General features: G+C 37.9%; 1 protein-coding gene across 1 annotated transcript in view; it reads left to right on the forward strand.

Annotated features, from left to right (window-relative positions):
• LOC137943737 (3-ketoacyl-CoA thiolase 1, peroxisomal-like) overlaps window positions 1–14544 on the forward strand; it is a 44511-nt gene extending 29967 nt beyond the window's left edge. Inside the window, exons 2-5 of the mRNA XM_068789176.1 lie at window positions 13411–13701; window positions 13904–14197; window positions 14251–14326; window positions 14426–14544. Of these exons, the coding sequence (XP_068645277.1) occupies window positions 13411–13701; window positions 13904–14197; window positions 14251–14326; window positions 14426–14544 (780 nt within the window). The remainder of the gene's footprint in view (window positions 1–13410; window positions 13702–13903; window positions 14198–14250; window positions 14327–14425) is intronic.
• The last annotated feature ends 7903 nt before the right edge of the window (window positions 14545–22447 follow it).

Raw genomic sequence — 22447 nt, forward strand, 5'->3', positions numbered from 1 at the left:
AATTGTAGCACTTTTTTGTGATAAATGTTAAGAGACAATTGTACTACATTGTAAAATATTAAGATCAATCTATTCTTAGATTGGTAAAGTCGTATGAAATCTCTTTTTAGGTCTAGGTGGTTGCACCTAGTGCTGTTGAACGTAAGTCCCTCCGTGTTTTGGTTAGGTGCTATAAAAAATCAGCTTAGTACATTTTTGTAGGTGTTGTTACGCATAACATAGTGGAATCTTTAACTGTATGGAAAAAAGATCCTTAGGAGTGGAGTAGCAATCTAAAATAGTGATTTTGAACCTCTATAAACATTCTAGTGTATTGGATGTGTTTTTAAATATATTTTTTAAACTTAAAAAACTGTAGTAAACTTATTCACACCCCACCCCTCCCCCTCAAGGTTTACTTGAACGAAAATTTTTAAAGTGGTAACAAAGTGGTTATACTCTTCAAGCCTGGTTATATAAAAGGTCCAAAAATGACTGCTAACACATCCTAACAAGCTTTTGCTACATGTATGTCAGTTACTAAGCCTCCAAGACTATCTACTCCCATAAAAAAGTACAAAATGAAGCACTTCCTTCCTGGCTATGAATTTAAACTCTGAATACTTACAATCCAAGATCCTTATACTCCCATGAACTGGAAAGGAGAAAATGAAGTAGAACAGTCACCTAGGGTGTACATGGTAGAAGAAAAAAATAAAGTTTCTCAAAGTATAAAGCTTTGAGCTTGTTTTTATGTTCTCTTAGAGCCACAACACACTCAAGACTAAAGGGAGCTTGTAGTACAAAAGAGGTATGGGACAAACTTGCAGTGACATATGAAGGGACATTTCAAGTAAAATAAGCAATGATCACATACTCAAAATAAGTATGAAAACTTTGAAATGAAGACATGAGAGACCATAAAAAAATGAGCAAAAGATTTAATGATATCCTAAGTAAACTAGCCTTGTTGAACTTAAAGGTGTTGCTCCTTTTTCCTTGCTCCATTCAAATGTATGGGGTCCATTGAGTGTCTGAAATATCCCTCAAGATAAGTATTTTATTACATTTTTTTGATGATTTTACTCAAGTTACATGGCTATTTTTATTTAAGGATAGGTTGAAATCCTTCCTATTTTTAAATAATTCCATACCATGGTTTTCACTCAATTTTGTAAAAAGATAAAAGTCCTTCGTTCTGATAATACTAGAGAATACCTACTAGGGGAATTTCAATCCTTCTATAAGGATAATGGCATCATACACCAAACATCTTGTGCCTACACCCCTCAACAAAAAAGTGTAGCAGAAAGGAAAAATCTACATCTCCTTGAGGTAGCTCATGGGCTACTCTATTCCTTGAATGTGCTCTATTTTTACTGGCTTCATGTGATTCTTACAACATGTTTCCTTATTATTAAACTACCAACTTTGACACTTAGTCATAAGTCTCCATATTCCTTGTTATTTCCAAATGGGGACCGTTTTACCCTTCCTTTGAAGGTATTTGGTTGTACATGCTTTGTTTATGTCACATCCCAACAAAAGAGTAAGAAAGACTGAGGGCAATTAAGTGTATTTTTTTGGGTTACTCTCGCACCCAAAAATGATATGTTTTCTATAATACTTCTCTTTGTAAGTTAATTTTTAGGATTATCACATTTTTTTAGGATACATCCTTTTTTTATTCCAAGGATGCTCCTCCGGATCTTTCATTTGTTCAGGTGACTCCGATGCCTGTTGTGCCACTTGATACGGATTTCTCTTCTCTGCCTTTTGACGCATCAATTGATATCACACCTCTAGAGTTTATGGATCCCTACGAGGTTAGTCCATCTTCCCCTCCTATATTTTGTCCACAGTTTGATACTCAGCCCATAGCTCTTAGAAATAAACCTAGGACTTGTGCTTCAACTTCCAAGCTATTTTATGCTATCAAGAACGAGACTTTATATGGAGAACTATATATCACAAGAAATATATGTAAGTCTATTTTATTACCTATTCAACCAATTCTTGATCTGAGTTTTTTATATGGAGATATTAATCTTGGAAGAGTCAATGGTCATGTTGGCAAAAGGAGTATGAGTACTTAGTTCGCCAGATTACAGAGACCGAAATATATCAGATTTTATATCTCAATAGAAGTATATTTTATGAACTGAATTTATACTTTGATGCAATTTATTTAAGTTTAGTTTCAGAATGAGAAAATTTCAGGTCAATCTAATCTATATTTAAGGATATATTCGTTTTGGAAGAATCAAATGTCATACTAGTATCCAATTGCATTGAAAAATCCGAATTTAAGTCGATTGTTTTGCGTCACTTTTTGAGTTGTTGTTATTGATCAAATAGATCAGGAAAATATCTCACTTACCCCTTTTTTGGTTAATGTTGAATCCAGGATCCCTTTTCCAATATTTTGAGCAAGAGAAGAGAGAAAGAAGAAGAAGACAGGAGGAAGAAAGCTCTCAGGTAGAGAGAACAGAAGAAGAGAAGAAAGGTGTGTGCCAATCAAAGAGAGAAGTTTACTCAAGAAAGAATTGCAGAACTTAATTAATTCTGAATTAAAACACCTCTATTTATAGTAAAGGAAGTGATAGAGTCCTTATACAATTAACCTTTAAGTTTTCTAATTACATTCCAACTCTAACTCTCTAAGATAAGGTTATCATGAAAAGATAACACAATCTGCTAGAGGCCTAATATAACTTGAACTCTAACTCTTCTTCAATCACATGGACATAAGAGAGGAGGCTGGCTCGTGGTCTTATCTTTATGGGTCCCACGTGATCTTCCAACTCATATTGATAAGATAATCAGCTCGTGGTATCTTTGTGGGTCCCACTTGATCTACAAGTCTTCTCACTTATTCCAGCTTGTGCTTCTTATCTCTTAACTCGTGCTAGTTTGGGTGAGGCTTCTTCTTGGCATCCCACGTCCTCATGGTGGGTCCCACCTGCTCATGCACGGTGGTGGGTCCCACATTGTAACACTCCGCCTCAAGCTGGGGGTGAGAAAACATCGTAGATGCCCAAATTTCTACAGATGGTAGACATAATCTTGTGAGTGACCGGCTTCGTGAGAATATCTGCAACTTGACTATGTGATGATATATGCTTTAGAGATAAAAGGCCTGCTCGGAACTTTTATCGTATAAAATGGCAGTCCACTTCAATATGCTTTGTTCTTTCATGGAAGACTGGATTCGATGTAATGTGTATTGCTGCTTGATTATCACAATATAGATCCATCGAAGCTTCTTTGTAGAATCCCAATTTACTGAGAAGAGATCTTATCCATAGGAACTTACTAACAGTGTGTGCCATGACTCTGTATTCTACTTTTGCACAAGACCATGCTACTATATTTTGCTTCTTGCTTCCCCATGTAACCAAATTCCCTCCAACCAACGTAAAAAATCCCAAAGTAGATTTCTTATCATCTGGGGATCCAGGCTAGTCTGCATCTGAGAATCCTTCGATGTTGAAGTGACCATGATTTTTATAGAGAAGCCCTCTTCCTAAAGCTCCTTTTAGATATCGTAATATCCTTTCAAGTTCTTGCCAATGGCTAAGTTGTGGTTTGTGCATGTATTGACTCACCACACTTACTTCATATGATATATCTGGCCTTGTTACACACAAGTAAATAAGTCTTCCCACTAGTCTCTGATATTTCCCATATTTACATCTTCTCCAATACCTGCACCTAATTTTGTATTTGAGTCCATAGGAGTGTCTACTGGTTTGCATCCCAACATTCCTGTCTCCTCTAGTAGATCAGGGGCATACTTCCTTTGGGATAACACAACCCCATGTCTGGATTGTAATACTTCAATACCAAAAAATATTTGAGTAGTCCAGGATCCTTTGTCTTGAATTCAGCATATATTTTTTCTTTTGTTTCCTGGAAGCCTCTAGATGTATTTTTAATAAAAATTGAGTGATCTCTAGAGCATCTATAAAATCCTGCCTGTATGAGGGCTTGACTAAATTTATCGAACCATGCACGAGGGGACTATTTTAGACCAGATAGAGACTTTTTTAGTCGACATACTGTCTCCCCCTCAACCACATACCCAGGTGGTTGTTGCATATAAAATTCTTTTTTATGTCCCCATTCAGAAAGGCCTTTTTCACATCAAGTTGATATACCTGCCAAGAAGAGTTAGCTACCAGAGACAATAACACACGTACCAAGTTCTTTTTTGCCACTTGAGAGAATGTTTACTCATTATCAATTCCATAACATTGTGTATGGCCTTTAGCTACGAGGTGAGCCTTCAGTAGAGCCACTGACCCATCCAGATTGTGTTTCACACTAAACACCCATTTGCAACTGATGGGTTTCTTATCTGATGGAAGTGGGACTAGACCCCACTAGAGCCCATGTCTGATTTTCATAAAGTGCCTACATTTCTTCATCCATTGCTGCCTTCCACCCTAGATGTTTGAGAGCCATCTGATAGGACTGTGGTATAGATATGGAAGAAATAGCAGAGAGAAATTGATAACATGAAGGTGACAGATGATGATGAGATGCAAAATTTGATATGGGATGAGACATAGAGGGTATGGTGCATGATTTGGGTTCTTTTATTTGTGAAATAGGAAGAGTATCATATTGTGGGGCAAAAACAACTAGTGAATATGGACTTACCTTGGCGGGATCCGTAAACTTAGCAGGTGTGGTGTCAGCCAGTGTTTTTGGGGATTGAGAAGTTTCTGTAGCACAAGGCACAACCAATGGTGGAGAACCTGGTACTGAAGATAAACATGGAGGAGCATTGTCAAAATAATATGAAGAGTCTTAAAAAAATGTGACATCTCTAGACACAAGTAAACGCTAAAGAGTGGGATTATAGCAAATATAAACCTTTTGTGTACGAGAGTATCCTAGAAAGATACACTTGATAGATTTAGGATCAAGTTTACTGTATTTTGGGAAGGAAATATGGACAAAACATTGACACCCAAAGACTTTCAAGGGCAGTGAAAACGGTTCATCATTTGGTAACAATATAGAGTAAGGAGATTTATTACCTAGAACGAAAGATGGTAGGCAATTTATAAGAAAACATGTAGTAAGGACTGCATGAGACCAATAAAAGTATGGAACTTTCATGGCATATAATAAACCTTGAGTTACCTCAAGAATATGGTAATTTTTCCATTCGGTTACACCATTTTTTTAGAAGTGTAGGCACATGATGTTTGATGGATAAAGCAATTTTTTTGAGAAAAAAAGTCAAGGTCTTTGGAAATATATTCTTTGGCATTATCAGACTGAAGCATTTTTATTTTTTGACCAAACTGAGTGAGTACCATAGCATGAAAAGACTTAAAGATCAATGGTATCTCATAATGCTCCTTAAATAGAAACAACCAAGTGGTACGAGTGAAGTCATCAATAAATATTATAAAATAACTGACTTGAGAAATATTTGAGACGCTCAAGGGTCCCCATACATCAGTATGAATTAATGAAAACGGAGTAGTACTTTTGACTTCTGGACGAGGTGAGTATGTACTCCTTTGATGTTTACTCAGTTGACAAACTTCATAATTAAACTCTGACCTGACATTAAGAGTAGGAAACATATAATGAAGAGATTTTTCAGATGGATGTCCCAATCGGTTGTGCCATAACCTTGTCTCATTTTCACTAGTGAAAACAATATTTATTTTTGGCACATCCAGGTAGTATAGCCCCCCTTGTTCACGGCCTCCACCAATCACCTGCTTCTTTATAAGATCCTAAAATACACACGAAGTTGGTGAGAAGGTGATAGAGCAATTAAAATACTTTGTTAGATGACTAAATAAAAAATTCAAAGGAAAGGTAGGAACAAATAGAATATCAATGAGTGAAAGTAATGGTGTAACAGAAGTGGATCCTTTCCTTGAACCATGGTTTGAGAACTGTCAGCTATGGTAATAAACATATGTCAAAGACATGGAGATACATAATGAAATAAATGTCTCTTAACTGTAAGATGCTCAGAGTCTCTTTAGTCAATTATCCAGGATGAAGATGAGGCAGATAGGATACCTAAATCAGTGGTGGCAGCGGTATTTAATGAGGAACTTGGAGAATAACCCATCATTTTTTGAAACAACTCATATTCTTCATCAGTAAAATTTTTCTTTTCAGTTGATTTTGTGGGTTGATCCTCCTTTGTATCACCTACCAAGGCTTGATTAGCCTTTGTCAAGTCTGAGTTGTTGTCGGCATTATAACATATTTCTCCATAGTGACCATTTTTTCCACAATAACTTCCTTCCTTGTAATAGTATGTATCGATAGTGTGGCCATATCTCACAAAATGAGTGCATTCTTTCCACAATTTTCCATGCTTTTGATTAGTCAACTAATCACAATGGTATCATATTTTTCCATTTTTTTATAAAAAAAATGTCTTCTTCATCAATAGGTGGTCCACGGTTGGTGAGATGACCAAGTAAATCCTTTGTAATAAGAATCCTCTGAACCGATGTGGACCAACTCATAAAATTTGATACCCTTCGTAAGGGTACTGTGGCAATTTTGAGTATACCACCTTTGCTAATCATATTCTCTTTGGCCATGATAGACCCTTCAACAAAAATAAATCTCCAAAAAAAATTCTAATAATAACACCAAGTAGTACTCTTCAAACAACTGGATGCATGGAGAATCTTAGCATTGATGCTAAATCATTATTCTGATTTTTTTCCTTAATAAATACCACTCATAAGAGACTCAATATCAATATTCTATATTAGGGGACTCTTGTTCCGACGATTTTTTTTTCAACAATCTGATCATGGACTGGTCTCAAATAACAAAAATTCCAAACCGACAAAATGTTTTGATAGCTTCTTCTAGATCAAGAGGCATTCACCTCCACAATCTCATAAGATGAAAAAAATTCACACACTCATCTTTAAATCATCTTCTAAATTCAGAAACCAGTAAAATGAAGTAATAAAAAAATTAAGAACTTATCTCACGATTTGTGATCTTTCTTCACAAGGATCCTTCTATGAGTGGTGTTGACCATATATTCTTAGAGCATTCCTTTGGACATGGGGATCCTAAATTTATTGCTCTGATACCATGTTGAATTTAGGATCCCTTTTCCAATATTCTGAGCAGGAGAAGAGAGAAAGAAGAAGCAGAAGAAAGGGGAGAAGAAAGCTCTCGGGAAGAGAGACACGAAGAAGAGAAGAAAGGTGTGCGCCAAGCATAGAGGGAGAGATTTACTCAAGAAAGAATTATACAACTTAATTAATTTTTAATTAAAACACCTCTATTTAATAGAGTCCTTGTACAATTAACCTTTAAGTCTCCTAATTAATTTCCAACTCTAACTCTCTAAGATAAGTCTGTCATGAAAGATAACACAATCTACTAGACGTGTAATATAACTTGAACTCTAACTCTTCTTCAATCATGTGGACATAAGAGATGAGGCTGGCTGTGGTCTTATCTTTGTGGGCCCCACATGATCTTCCACCTCATATTGATAAGATTACCGGCTCGTGGAATCTTTTTGGGTCCCACTTGATCTTCAAGTTTTTGAACTTATACCAACTTTTACTTCGTATCTCTTAACTTGTGCTAGCTTAGGTGAGGACTCTTCTTGGTATCCAGCTCGTGCACCATAGTTGGTCCCACATTGTAATAGTTACTACATCTACGTTATTTGGTTCAAGCTGGGAACATTGCCATTACCTCTTAGCTTGAGGGGTAGAAGTGGAAGAAGTACAAGAAAAAGGTATTTTATTCTATATGTTGTTGTAAGTTTTATGTGACCAAATATTTAAGAAAGGGGGAGTACATCTTTTATTGTCGTCTTGTGAATGATAGACATTTATCACCTATCATGTCTTTTTCATTCTCTTGTAAATGACAGGCCTTTATCAACCATTTCTACCTGTGAGAGTCGACGCCCGATGGAGGAGCTTATTACTACATATATGTTACCCAAATTAATTGGAATTTATTACTTCTACCACTTGAGAGTTGTTGTCCTATGGAGGGACACGGTGATGGAGGAGTTTTACTACACTTTTGAGCACTGCTTATATACCCACTACCTACGAAAGATAGGAGTGCCACTACTTGAGAATGATAGGAGTGTGCCCTACTTCTAGCGTGGGTTATGACTAGAGTATGGAGCGATGTCATACAACTTGGAGTGATTTTACTCTCACTTATCTTATGCCAGTTGGGCCTCATGGAAGAGAGCACCAGTGAAAGGGGGAGTGTTGGAAGAAATGGAAGACTACCATTTTATACCAGAATATCCTATACATCATTTGCAACAAGCTTGCAGTTCATGATGTTCTCTCATCCCCATCTTGAGGGGGAGTGTTGGAAGATGGGCCCAAGCCACACGACCAAGGAAGGCCCACATATCCAAGTGTGTTGGAAGATGGGCCCAAGCTAATAAGACCAAAGAAGACCCACATATCCAAGAATGTTGGAAGATGGGCCCAAGCCCATAAGATATGGGACCCACCATGATCAGGTGAGGTGGCACAAGAAGTCTTACACAATAACAAGTCTAACAGAGCCACAATTATTATGGAAGCAGGTTTCATAGAGGAGTTTTAGTTTAAAGGTGTTTTAGTCATGTTAGTCTTCTATTTATATTGGGTTATTTAACTATTCTAGGACTTATCTTTAAGTGTTAGAGTTTGGGTGTAATTGGGACAAAGGTAGTTTAATTGTAGTTGGACTCTACTACTTTCCTCTATTATAAATAGAGGTTCATGTACTCTGATTATAATAAGTCAATGAAGTATTTCTCTTTTCCATAAATTCAACACAACATGAAGAGAATAAACGATTGTAAGACACAAAATTGGATATAGGGTGAGAAGTAGAGGGCCTAGTGCAAGTTTTGGGTTCCTTTCTTAAGGCAATGGATTGAGTATCATATTGTGGTCCAAAAATAACAGGAGAAGATGGACTTACCTCGATGGGATTTTTAAACTCCGCAGGTGTGGTGTCAGCCAGTGCTTCAGGGGGTTGAACTATTTTCGTAGCACATGGCACAACAGGTTGAAGAAAGGCTGGTACAGAAAGGAGACCTGGAGGAGCATTGTCAAAGTAGTATCAGAGTCTTAAAAAAAAATTACATCCCTGGACACAAGTAACCTTTGAAGAGTGAGATTGTAGCAAATATAACCCTTCTAAGTGCGAGAGTATCTTAAGAAGATACTCTTGATAGATTTTAGATCAAGTTTACTACGTTGTGGGGAGGTAATATGAATAAAACATGTACAACCAAAAACTTTCAAGGGAAGAGAAAAAGAATCACCATATGGAAATAATAAGGAATATGGAGATTTATGACCGAGAACAGAAGATGGTAGCCTATTTAAAAGAAAACATGCAATAAGGATGGCACATGACCAATAAAAGTATGGGACTGTCATGGTATTTTCATTCTGCTATACCATTCTGTTGGGGGAGTAGGCACAAGATGTTTGATGGATAATGCCATTCTCTTGACAAAAATAGTCAATATCTCTGGAAGTATATTCTTTGGCATTATATGACCTAAGTACTTTGATTTTCTGATCAAATTGAGTGGCAACTATAGCATGAAAAGATTTAAAAATGGATGGTATTTCATATCGCTCTTTAAATAGCCATGTGGTACGAGTAAAATCATTAATAAATCTAATAAAGTACTCGACTCAGGAAATGTTTGAGATGCTCAAGGGTCCCCATACATCAGTGTGGATCAATAAAAAAGGAGCAACACTTTTAACTTCTGGACGAGGTGAGTATGTGGTTCTCCGGTGTTTACTTAGTTGACGCACTTCACAATTTAACTTTGACATATCCTTAAAGGTAGGAAAAAGAAGATGAAGAGATTGTGTGGATGGATGTCCCAAAAGATTGTGCCATAGACTTGTCTCATTTTTCTTGGTTGAGATGGCATTTATTTGAGGCACCACCTTGTTCATAGCCTCCACCAATCACCTGCATCGTTGTAAGATCCTGAAACACACTAGCAGTGGGTAAGAAGGTAATTGAGCAATTAAAATGTTGTGTTAGTTGACTAACAGATAAAAGATTCAAGGGAAAAGTAGGAATAAAAAGAATATATGTGAGTGGAAGTGATGGTGTAACAGAGGTGGATCCTTTCTCGAGAACTTTAGTTTGGGATCCGTCAACTATGGTAACCAATTTATTCGAGAGACAAGGAGAAACTGAGTGGAGTAGATTTTTGTTACCTATGAGATGCTCGGAGGCCCATGAGTCAATTATCTAGGATGAAGAGGAGGAAGTGGTAGAGAACATACCTAAAGCAGTGGTGGCAACAACAATTGAGGAGAAACTTATAGGAGAGACCATTAGTGTTTTCATTTTCTGGAAAAAGTCATATTCATCATTGGTAAGGATTTTCTTTTCTATTGGTGGGCTAGAATAGTCCTCCTTTGTATCACTTACTGAGGCTTGATTAGCATTAACTTAATCCGGTATACCATGGATTTTAAAACATTGATCTATAATGTGGCCATATTTCCCACAATGGGTGCATTCCCTACCATCTGTTTTGAGAAAACCATTCCTTCCACCTCTTCCTTGTCCTCATATAATTTATTCCATGACCTCGGTCGTGGTCGGTTGATGTTCCCCTATACCTAGAGTACATAGCGGATAATACTTCAATAGGAGAAGGAGAAGAAGAGTCCAGAATTTGGAGTAATGTGGCACATACATCATCAAAGGTGGGAATAGCAGAGCACTAAGGAGTTGACTTTTAAAAACTTTGAGATATGGCTTAATGTTTGCTACGCAAATGGCAATGGCTAAGGCTTCCTTCTACTTGTCTTGGATAGAAACATCGGTGGAGGTAGGTTGAGCTAGCTTCCATTCCTTAAGAAGGCCTCTAAAGCGAGCCAAATATTCATGGATATTTTCTCCTTGTTTAGTGTTGAACATTCTTTGGAGAATATCATATGACTTGTGTAAGTTGTCGGAGCTAGTGTACAACTTACCACATGTCTCCCAAATTTGTTTGGCGGTGTTGAGATGAATAACATTGTTGGAGACAAGTTTTTCCATGTTGTTGATGAGTCAACTAATAACCAAAGTGTCATTTTTTAACCAATTAGCATTAGCAATATCTTCTTCATCAATGGATGGCCCAAGTTTGGTGAGGTGACCAAGTAGATTCCTTGTTATAAGAAACCGTCGAACTGATGTGAACCAGCTCAAGAAATTTGATATCCCTCACAAGGGTATGGTAGTAATCTTGAGAATATCATTCTTGTTACCCATGTATTATTTAGCCATTAGAGGCAATTCAAGGGTAATAATGTACTCAAATTTTAAGTAGCCTAAGTAAGCTACTTGGAGATTCAAAACCAGCGAAGGCTAGCTCGGGTAGATGGGAGGAGAACCTGAGGTTATTAAGTTTTTAGGCAAGGTGGGAACCCTCTTAGGCTAGTCCACTTGCTGGCCAAAAATTTATATATTTAATTCTCTAGTCTTCCTTGTACAGAATAGCAAACATCTATCAATAATCATGAGATCAAGTAAGGTAAGGTAGCAATTCCGAATTACATCTTTCCAAGAGAATTCCAAAAATATATTTGACTCCAACTTGGGATAAACCAGTATATATTAACTTCCAAGATCAATCAGCCACCTCGTGGCTTTCAAAAAATTCTCCAAAAAAACACAAAACTGAATAGAGTTTTTCAAATAACTCAGTTAATGGAGAAGCTTATTATAGAAGCTCAGTAATTAGATTTCTGAAATCCAATGGATAAAAAACCACTCATAATAAGCTCAAGAAAAATTTTCTTCATCTGGAAAGTCTTGTTTCCACAAAATTATAACTTTTTATTTAAAAAATGTCAACATAAACTGATTTTCAGCCAAGAACATAGAAACCGACAAAACTACCTTTGTAAACTTCTTCTAATCCGAGATGCATAAATATCAATAATTTCATAAGATGAAGACAACAAAAAAAATCATCTTTGGACCATCTTCTAAAGATTTAAAAACCAATAAAATGAAGTAATAATAACAAGAATAAAAAAACTTATCTCAAAAGATTCAATCTTGCTTCACAAAGTGTCTTCTATAAGTAGCTTTGATCATAATTTCTTAGAGCATTATTTTGACGTGGGGATCCTAAATTTGATGCTTTGATACCATGTTGAATTTAGGACCCCCTGATTGAAACATAGAGCAAGATGAGAGAGGGAGAAGAAAAAGAGCAAAGAGAGAGAGAGAGAGAGAGAACTCGGGTAGAGAGGAGAGAAGAGAAAACAGAGAAAAAGAGTTTAGGCTAAAGAGAGATTCTTCAGGAGTTGAGAAGTGGAGAGCTTAATTGACTTTATGTAATCAGAGTAAATGAATCTGTATTTATAATAGAGGGAATTAGTAGAGTTCAATTACAATTAAACTACCTTTGTCCCAATTACACCCAAACTCTAACACTGAGAGATAAGTACTAGCATAATTAAATAACTCAACATAAATAGAAGACTAGCATAACTAAAATACCTTTAAGCTGAAACTCTTCTATGAGACCTACTTCTATAATAATTTTGGCTCTGTAAGACTTCTTATTGTGAGAGTCATGTAAGATTCATCATGCCACCTCATGTGATCATGGTGGGTCCCACCAGGTCGTGTGATCATGGTGGGTCCCACCTTGGAACACTTCCTTATGAATTGTGTCCTTTTTCACCCATTGACCTCACCACTTGGTAAAGCTAAAATTTCATACCTCGGTCTCATTGATGGACATCTTCTTCATGATGTCCACACTTTCCTCATTGATGAGGTCCATTCCACACCATAGGAGGATGATTATGATCTCTTGAGCAAATGGAAGGCCATTTTTTTTGGAACTTGTAGCAATATCAATCTTCTAACATGCCATGGAGAAGCCAAAATTAAGTGTCACTTGTTGGGTTATAGCCCACATCCAAAAGATGTCACTTGTGGTAAGACGTGAGAATGTTCTCTTTCTCCAGTTGAGGACATGGTTTAGAATCTCCATCACCACATTCGGAGCCATGGTGAACTCCTTAATTTTGACTTCATAGGAGCTCCCTAGTGTCTGCCCAAATACCATAAGGATGTCAACTTTGTATCTCTTGCAATGGTCTAATCCTATACTTGATGCAATGCCTACGATAGAGGTGAAGTACTTGAATTATATAACCAGATGTTATGTTAACAAGGGGACTGTTATACTTGCTGGAAAGTTACACGAAATACAACCAGGCCATTGGCTGCCACTGTATAGGGAGATGGAGAAGTTGGCCTGGGCAGGAGAGGCCAACCAAATATTTACTAACATGTACCACAAACTCCTACAAGGACGTAGGGACTGGACGGAGCTGGAAGAGACAACCCATTTCAGTCCTACATTCTGCGACAGAATGGGTTCTGCAGTTGACAACCAGAACAAGGGAGTTATACCTGGCACAGAGGAGTTGGAACATTACAGAGACACATCCTGAGATGAACTTGGTAGCAGCTGCTGTAATGTCTTCATTCCCCTCCACTGACAATTCAACAAGTGATACTACAAACTTGGGTGCTCTAGTTACTGAACAAGCACTACTTCCAAATACTGAAAATGATGCCTACTGGGTGGCTGTTCTCAGTCGAGCAAGTCAGCCCCAGCATTTGCCAACGGAAGAGGCTAATGGGTTCTTCCACCAAATGATATCTGCTGTGTCAGTGCAGAAAATGAGTGCTGCCAGATAGTCTAGAAAACAGAGTTGTTGTGACAGTGCAGAAACCGGTGCTTAAAATAGTGGTAGTGCTGCATGAAACAGATGACGCTGCTGGTTTTCTGGCCCATGTTGGCATGCAGTTTTGCAGGATGCATGCATTCTATGCTGGTTTTCCATAAATGGTGCCAATCAGAACTGTGAAATAGCAAGGTTCTTCTAGACTTCAGGCTGTTACCGCTGTGGCTGCAACTATACAAGCTGGATTCGATGACTGCAAATCCTATGGTGTGGAAGGCTCAATCCACCCTAAGATAAATAATTTCCAGCAAGCTCCGGATTTTCTTCCTTTGGGTATTACTTTTGAATATGATCCTCATCGAATTGGTGTCACCAAGCAGAAGCAAAACGATGCTGTTGTTCTCTCCCATAAGCAAGCTGCTGCAGAAACTGCATCAGTGGCTACAATGATCATTGACACTAAAAATCAGGAGGAGAAAAATGTTGTGCTTATGTGGAAGATGGCTGGTGACATAATTCATTTGTGTTCAACCAGGCTAAGCTGAAGACTGTTTTCAAGAAGGATGGCACGACCACTACTGGTAACTCGAGCCAAGTAAGTGATGGTGCTGGTGCAATCCTCTTTATGAGAAGATTAGTTGCAGAGCAGAAAATATAACCAATTCTTGGTGTATTCAGGAATTTTACTACTGTTGGTGTGGAACCTTCAGTAATGGGCATGGGTCCACTTGTTGCAATTTCTGCTATGGTGAAGGCATTCAATGAGGGAGTAGTTCTTGCACCCGAAGTCATGGTGCTTAACCGTATTGGGGTGTGCTACAGCAAGTGATGCTGGCAGTGTAAAAAAATAATTGCTTCTCTGGTGGAATACTCCAGTTTTGTCGTCCAGAGGGCTGACCCAGATATCGCGAATGCTACTTGGGACCAGATGGAGACGTCTGCAAGCAGACCCTACCTTCGAACTTGAGGACAAACTCTTTCTCCAAGGGGGGTGTAATGTTATGTACGCAATAACATTGCTAAGTTATTTAGAGTCTAATTAATTATTTTTATTTATATTACTTTATTTTATTTCATTTAAAGAATTAACAGGCCACATGGACATTTTTTTAATATTTTATTTTGAACCTTGTAAGGGTGAACACTATTTAAGGGGTAAGAATAATGAGAAAAGGCAAGTATTGATTTAGAGTACATAAGGGTTTTGAGTTATCCTCAACGAGCTCAGGGGTGTGCGTTCTCCTCAAAGAACCTAGGGTTTTCAAGCTTCCCTTCGGCTTGATTTTCATCTTTCTCTTCTTCCTCCCTACGAATCGCAGTGTCAAATCTGGGATAGTAATAACTGGTATCAAAGCTGCATAACATGGGGAATTCCTGGAATGGGAAGTTAGAGTTGTTGATCAGAGGGATGAATGCACATGCAAAGGTACAGGCAAAAAGTGAGAGCAGGTTCGCTCAGATCATGCAAAAGTTGGATCTAATCCAAATTTGAACCAGAAACTCCACATACTCGAAAGGCAGATGGTAGCGATGTGTGAAGGGGTTGCAGAGAGAAAGGATGAGGAGCAAAAGTCCCGCTCAGGGAACCTTCTCATGGCAAACAACAAGCCTTTCACACTGGACGAAAAATGTCTCCCCGAATGGGAGACGAAAAAATTTCCAGAGTCATCTCCGAATAGGAAACATTTCTGAGATACCTCTGTCTTGGAAAAGTTTCAACCTAAAATCTTTCCCCAAGTAGAGAACCCCCAACATGACGCTATTCGCCAACGGAAAAGGGTGAGGCTCTGTCGAAAAAAGGTCTGGGGGCATTTGGCTTCAGAACTCTCCCTTTCACTCTCATTCTCGATAGACCGACGAGAAACCAACCACAACGAATTTTTTCTGGGGTCCGTCATTCTAGCAGTCAACAAGGCAAGGAGAAAATGGGAGAAAGGGTAACGAGAGAAAGGGGAACCACAGTGGAAGAAGAAATTTTGGGGTAAGTTTCTAAAACACCCTCGATTTGGATGTCAAAAACACTCTTTCATGGGGGTGATGGGGCTAAAAGGGGCTGATCAGCAGCAATGCTGCTCGAATTTTGGGGATGGAGGTTTTCTGTTCCGTGAAGTAGAGAAACAGTGCAAATTTGACGGAATTCATGTTTTTGCATCTGAAGGGAGATATGGGAATTTTTTGGGGATTCTGCGAATGCTAAATAATTTTCTTGGGGTGAGTTGTTTTTTTGTTGATGCGAACAACACCTATGCGTCTGTTCTTGGTCAAATTGAAAACGTTGTGTTTAATTTTTTGGGTCCCATGTATGCTGCTCAGGTTCTGTTCACGGAAAATTTTTAATTCGGTGGGAGTTCTGAATATGAGAAGGTAGCCAATGTGGGACAAAATGGAGATAAAAGTTTTTTGGGTGTGCCGAGAATGGTCTTGTGGATGAGTTATATCAATTTTTATGGGACAAATTATATTGTTGTGGATGCACACAACAACAGTGTTTGTTCATGGTCATTTTTTCAGCAGTACTAGTCAATATCAAAACTTTTTGTTTAATTTTTTGGATCCCATGTATGTAGTTAGGCCATTTTTCTTGTTGCAACAAAGTTTGGTGGAAATGGCAGCTGCCCTATTTTTTGAACTCAGAAAAAATGGGTTGCCACTGCCTGATTTTATTTATATGAAATTGATGGATGCCAAGTTTAATGAAGGTGGTGAAGAGGGTATCTTCGAGTTGCTTTACCGGATTGAACAATTAGATTATGAGAAACTTGGTTTGTTGTATAATGATGGTATTATTTTTTTTATGCAAGAAAGGTTGTCATTATGCAGCTTCTGATGTTTACTTTGTAATGAGGAGAAGAGGCATGTGCAAATAGAACATAAATGGAGCTCTTCAATTTCTAAATTATAGGGGTGAGGGAAGTTTAAGCACCCTGACCGCAATCTTGTATGCACTTACTAGGCAAGGGAGAGCTCAACTTGATCATGAGCTTGTCTTGGAAGCTGAAGAAATGGGAATGGGTTTGGATGTTGTTGTCTACTATGTTGTGGTTGATGGGCTCTATAAAGAAGGATATTTTAAAGAGGCTTTAGTTCTCTGTGAGAGGATGAGAGCCAAGGGTGTCCATCCCAATATAGTTACTTATAATGCAGTCATTAATGGTTTGTGCCATGACGGATGTCTGGTGCAAGCATTTAGGGTGTTTGATTCATTACAAAAAATTAATGTTCTTCCCTCTGTTGCTACATATTCAACTTTGATAGATGTTGTATGTAAAAGACTCCTACAAGATCCAAATGTTGAAGCTTCTGGTTTAGATGGAAGGATTTGGGAGAGGAGACAGGAGGATGCTGCTGGTTTTGCAGCACTTGGGTTCTTCCACAATTTTTTTTGTACTATTGTTGTGACACTACAGAAAACAGTGCTGCCAACAATGGGACTATTGAAAACAGTGTTGACAGTTCTGTGAGTAGTAGCAGCAGTGCTGGAGCACAATTAACTATTTCTGTGGGCACAACAGATACTCCTCTGCACTTTGTAGCTAATTCTGGTCGAAAAGGGACAACAACAAAAATAATTCTTGTTCTTACTACATGTGCCATTCATGGAGCTCTTGAGCCGAAGATGATGCTGAAATTTAAAATTGTTGCTGCTATTGCAGTGAAGAAAAGGGCAACACAAAAGAAAATACAAGCTCAAAAACATAATGCAAAGGAGCACCACGTGGAATATTCTGACTTTGAACAAATGAGACAAGACTTGAATGTGTTTGTGCAAGGTGGGAACATTGATGATGCCCGTGGTGTATTTAATGAATTACATGCCATTGACCTAGTCTCAATTGAAATCTTATGTGGCAGAGGGGTTGTCTTTGGTAAAGAATGTCTTAATACAATTGATTTTGAGAAAAATTTTCAAATAGGGAGACTCTCAATGATGAAGGTTCGCTTGGCCATAATTTGAATGTAATGCTGTGGGGAATGATTTTTATGGTTGTTGAAGGGAAAAAAATTAAATTCTGGGCTGCGTCTGGACAGAGTATAAGTGCTGCAGTTTTGCGTGGGAATATCAACCATCTGAAGGATAGTGCTGAGGAATGTTTTCACTTATCAAGATAGATAGCTTGCGCATACGAACATGGATTCTTCCACAAAATGATGGTTGTTGTGCCAGTGCTAAACACAGTGCTGCCAGACAGCCAAGGCCACAATGCTACTGTGGCAATGCAGCAAACATTGCTGCTAGATAGCCAGAAATCAGTGTTGAAAATAGTGGCAGTGCAGAATGAAACACTGGTAGTGCTGATCAATTTCTATTTTGCGTTCTTCCTAAGCAGATAAATGCCATAGAGAGAGGGGTTGGGGTCAGCACTAGACTGAATTCTGTTACCCATGTTGGCGTGTGGGTTTGCAGGATGCAAGCATTCTATGGTGTGATTTCTGTGGAGGATGTTTGTCGACAAAATGTTGTGCTTTCTATGGATGAGGGCTGCCTTCATAATGCATTTGTGTCTGACCGGGCTAAGCGGAAGACTGTTTTCAAGAAGGATGGCACGACCACTACTGGTAACTCGAGCCAAGTAGGTGATGGTGCTAGTGCAATCCTCTTTATGAGAAGCTCAGTTGCAGAGTAGAAGGCAATACCAATTCTTGGTGTATTCAGGAATTTTACTATTGTTGGTGTGGACCCTTCTGTAATGGGCATAGGTCCACCTATTGCAATTTTTGTTGTGGTGAAGGTGTTGTATGAGGAAGTAGTTTTTGCATTTGATGTCATGCTACTTAACCGTATTGGATGTGGTAAAACAAGTGATGCTAGCAGTGTCGGCAAAAAAAAATTGTTTCTCGGGTGGAATGCTCCAATTTTGTCGTCTAGTGGGCTACCACAGATACCGTGGATGCTACATGGAAACAGGTGGAGACGTCAACAAGGGCAAGCAGACCCTACCTTCGAGCTTGAGGACAAGTTCTTTCTCCCAGGGGGTGTAATGTTATGCACGCAATAACATTATAAATTATTTAGAGTCTAATTAGTTGGTTTTCTTTAATTTATTTTATTTTTATTTCAGTTAAAGAATTAATGGTCATAGGGGCATTTTGTAATATTTTATCTATAGGGGTATTTTTGTAATATTTTATCTTGAACCTTGTAAGGGGGAACCCTATTTAAGGGGTAAGAGTAATGAGAAAAAGTAAGCATTGATTTAGTGTAAACAAGGGTTTTGAGTTCTCCTCAACGAGCTCAGGGGTGTGTGTTCTCCTCAAAGAACCTAGGGTTTTCAAGCTTCCCTTCGACTTGATTTTTGTCTTTCTCGTCTTCCTCCCTATGAATCCCTGTGTCAGATTTGGGACTGTAACAAAATATAACCCTTCTATGTGTAAGAGTATCCTAAGAAGATACATTTGATAGATTTGGGATCAAGTTTACTATATTGTGGGGAGGTAATATGAACAAAACATTGACTACCAAAGACTTTCAAGGGAAGTGAAAAAGGATCATCATCTGGCAACAATAAGGAGTATGGGGATTTATAATCGAGAATGAAAGAGGGTGGCCTATTTATAAGAAATCATGCATTAAGGATGGCATGCGACCAATAAAAGTATGGGACTTTCACGGTATACAATAAACTACGAGCTACCTCATGAAGATGACGGTTCTTCCGTTCTGCTATACCATTTTTTCGAGGGGTGTAGGCACACGATGTTTGATGGATAATGCCATTCTCTTGAAAAAGGAAGTCAAGGTCTCTTGAAGTATATTATTTGGCATTATCAAACCGAAGTATTTTTTTCTGACAAAACTGAGTGAGTACCATAGCATGAAAGGTTTTAAATATGGATGGTATTTCAGATTATTCTTTAAAGAGAAATAACCATGTGGTTTGAGTAAATTCAGCAATAAATTTAATAAAGTACTTGACACAGTAAATATTTGAGACGCTGAAGGGTCCCCACACATTTGTATGAATTAATGAAAAAGGAGCAACACTTATAAGTTCTAGACGAGGTGAGTATGTAGTCCTCCGGTGTTTTCTCAGTTGATAGACTTCACAATTTAACTCTAACCTTTATTTAAGATTAGGAAAAAGACGATGAAGAGATTTTGTGGATGGATGTCTACACCGATTGTGCCATAGACTTGTATCAGTTTCACTAGTTGAAACGGTATTCATTTTAGGCACGTCCAGGTAGTAGAGCCCCCCTTGTTCACAGCCTCCACCAATCACCTTCTTCGTTATAAGATCCTGAAACACACAAGAAGTGGATGAGAAGGTGATGGAGCAATTAAAATATTTTGTTAGCTGACTAACAGATAAAATATTCAAGGAAAAAGTAGGAACAAAAAGAATATCTGAGTGGAAGTGATGGTGTAACAGAAGTGGATCCTTTCCTAGAACTTTAGTTTGAGACCCATCAGCTATGGTAAAAAATTTATGTGAGAGACAAGGAGAAACTGAGTTTATTAGATTTTTGTTACCTGTGAGATGGTCGAAGGCCTCTGAGTCAATTATTCAGGATGAAGAGGAGGCAGATAGGATACTTGAAGCAGTGGAAGCAGCAACAGTTAGGGAGGAACTTGGAGAATAAACCATCAGTGTTTTCATTTTTTGGAATAAGTCATACTCATCATTAGTAAGGGTTTTATTTTTTATTTATGTGGTAGAATGGTCCTCCTTTGTATCACTTACTAAGGCTTGATTAGCCTTCATCTAATCTGGTTTGCCATGGACTCTATAACATGTCTCTATAGTGTGGCAATATTTTCCATAATGGGTTCATTTCTTGTAATAGCACGTATCTATGGTGTGGCCATATCTCCAACACTGAGTGCATTCCTTGCCATCTATTCCTGACATAACCATTCCTTCCACCTCTTCCTTGTCCTCCTCTATAATTTCTTCTACGGCCTCTGCTGTGGTCGGATGATGTTCCCATATGCCCCAAGTACATAGCGGATGATACTTCAGAAATAGAAGAAGTGTCTGGAATATAGAGTAATGGGGCACATACTTCATCAAAAGTGGGAATAGCAAAGGCACTAAGAAGTTGACTTTTAGCAACTTCAAGATATGACTTAATGTTTGCAAAGCAAATGGCAATGACTAATGACTAAGGCTTCTTTCTGCTTGTCCTGGACTAAGACATCCATGGAGGTAGGCAGAGCTATTTTCCATTCTTGAAGAAAGCCTCTAAAATGAGCCAAATATTCATTGATATTTTCTCCTTTTTTAGTGTTGAACATTCTTTTGAGAATATCAAATGGCATGTGTAAGTTGTTCGAGCTAGTGTACACTTAACACAAGTCTCCCAAATTTGTTTAGCGGTATCAAAATGACTAACATTTTTGGAGAGATATTCTTCCATGCTATTGATGAGCCAACTAATAACCAAAGTATCATTTTTAACCACTTATTATAAAAAAATATTTTCTTCATCAATAGTGGGCCAAGTTTGGTGAGGTGACCAAGTAGGTCCTTTGTTAAAAGAAACTGGCGAACTGATGTGGACCAGCTCATGAAATTTGATACCCCTCGCAAGGGTATAGTAGTGATTCTGAGTATATCACTCTTGTTACCCATGTTTTCTTCAGTCATAATAGGCAATTCAATGTAAAAAAAAATTCTCCAACAAATAATAATAAAAAAACCAAGTAGAGTTCTTCAACCAACTCGGTTAATGGAGAGGCTTAGCATAGAAGATAAGTAATCATATTTCTGAAATCAAATGAATAAATAACCACTCATAATAGGCTCAATACCAATCTTCTTCATCAGGAAATCTTGTTCCCACAAAATTATATTTTTTGTGCATAAACTCTCAACATAAAACTAGTTTTCAATCAAAAATTTTCCAAACCAACAAAACTGCCTTGGTAACTTCTTCTAATCCAAGATGCATAAATATCAACTCATAAGGTGAAGACAACCATAAAATCAACCATAAAATCATCTCTAAACTATCTTCTAAATCTGAAAACCAGTAGCATGAATTAATAATAAGAATAATAAAAAAACCTTATCTCATGAGCTTCAATCTTGCTTCACAAAGAGCTTTCTATGAGTAGTTTTGATCATAACTTCTTAGAGCATTCCTTGTGATGTGAGGATCCTAAATTTGATGCTCTGGTACTATGTCAAATTTAGGAAACCTTTACTAAAATCTCGAGTAAGGTGTGAGAGGGAGAAAGAAAAAGGAAGAGAGAGAGCTCTCGGGTAGAGAGGAGAGAAGAGAGAAAAAAAGAAAAAGAGTTTAGGCTAGAGAGGAAGTCTTCACAAGAGAAAAGTGAAGAACTATTTCACTTTATTATTATTAATTTTTGTATAAGCAACTATATTTATAGTAGTGGAAAGTAGTAGAGTCCTAGTACAATTAAACTAGCATTCTTCTAATTGCATCCAAATTATAACTCTTAACGATAAGTCTATCATAATAAAATAACTCAACATAATTAGAAGACTAACATAACTCAAACTAAAATTCTTCTATGAGGACGTGATCATATGATAAAGATGCCAACTCGTGGTTATCATTGTGAGTCCCACTTGATCTTCCAACTGATGTGATAAGGATACCAGCTCGTGGTTATCTTTGTGGATCCCACTTGATCTTTAAATCTTCCAACTCATTCCAGCTCGTGCTTCACGTCTCCCAACTCATGCCAGATCGTGTGATGACTCATCATGTCATCTCACATTCTCATGGTGGGTCGCACCAGCTCGTGCAACCATGGTGGGACC

This window comes from Aristolochia californica, unplaced genomic scaffold (assembly GCF_029961685.1).
Source record: "Aristolochia californica isolate CCGP_79_NKW_82.1479 unplaced genomic scaffold, dmAriCali1.0.hap1 SCAF_11, whole genome shotgun sequence".
In the NCBI taxonomy this organism is placed as follows: Eukaryota; Viridiplantae; Streptophyta; class Magnoliopsida; order Piperales; family Aristolochiaceae; genus Aristolochia; species Aristolochia californica.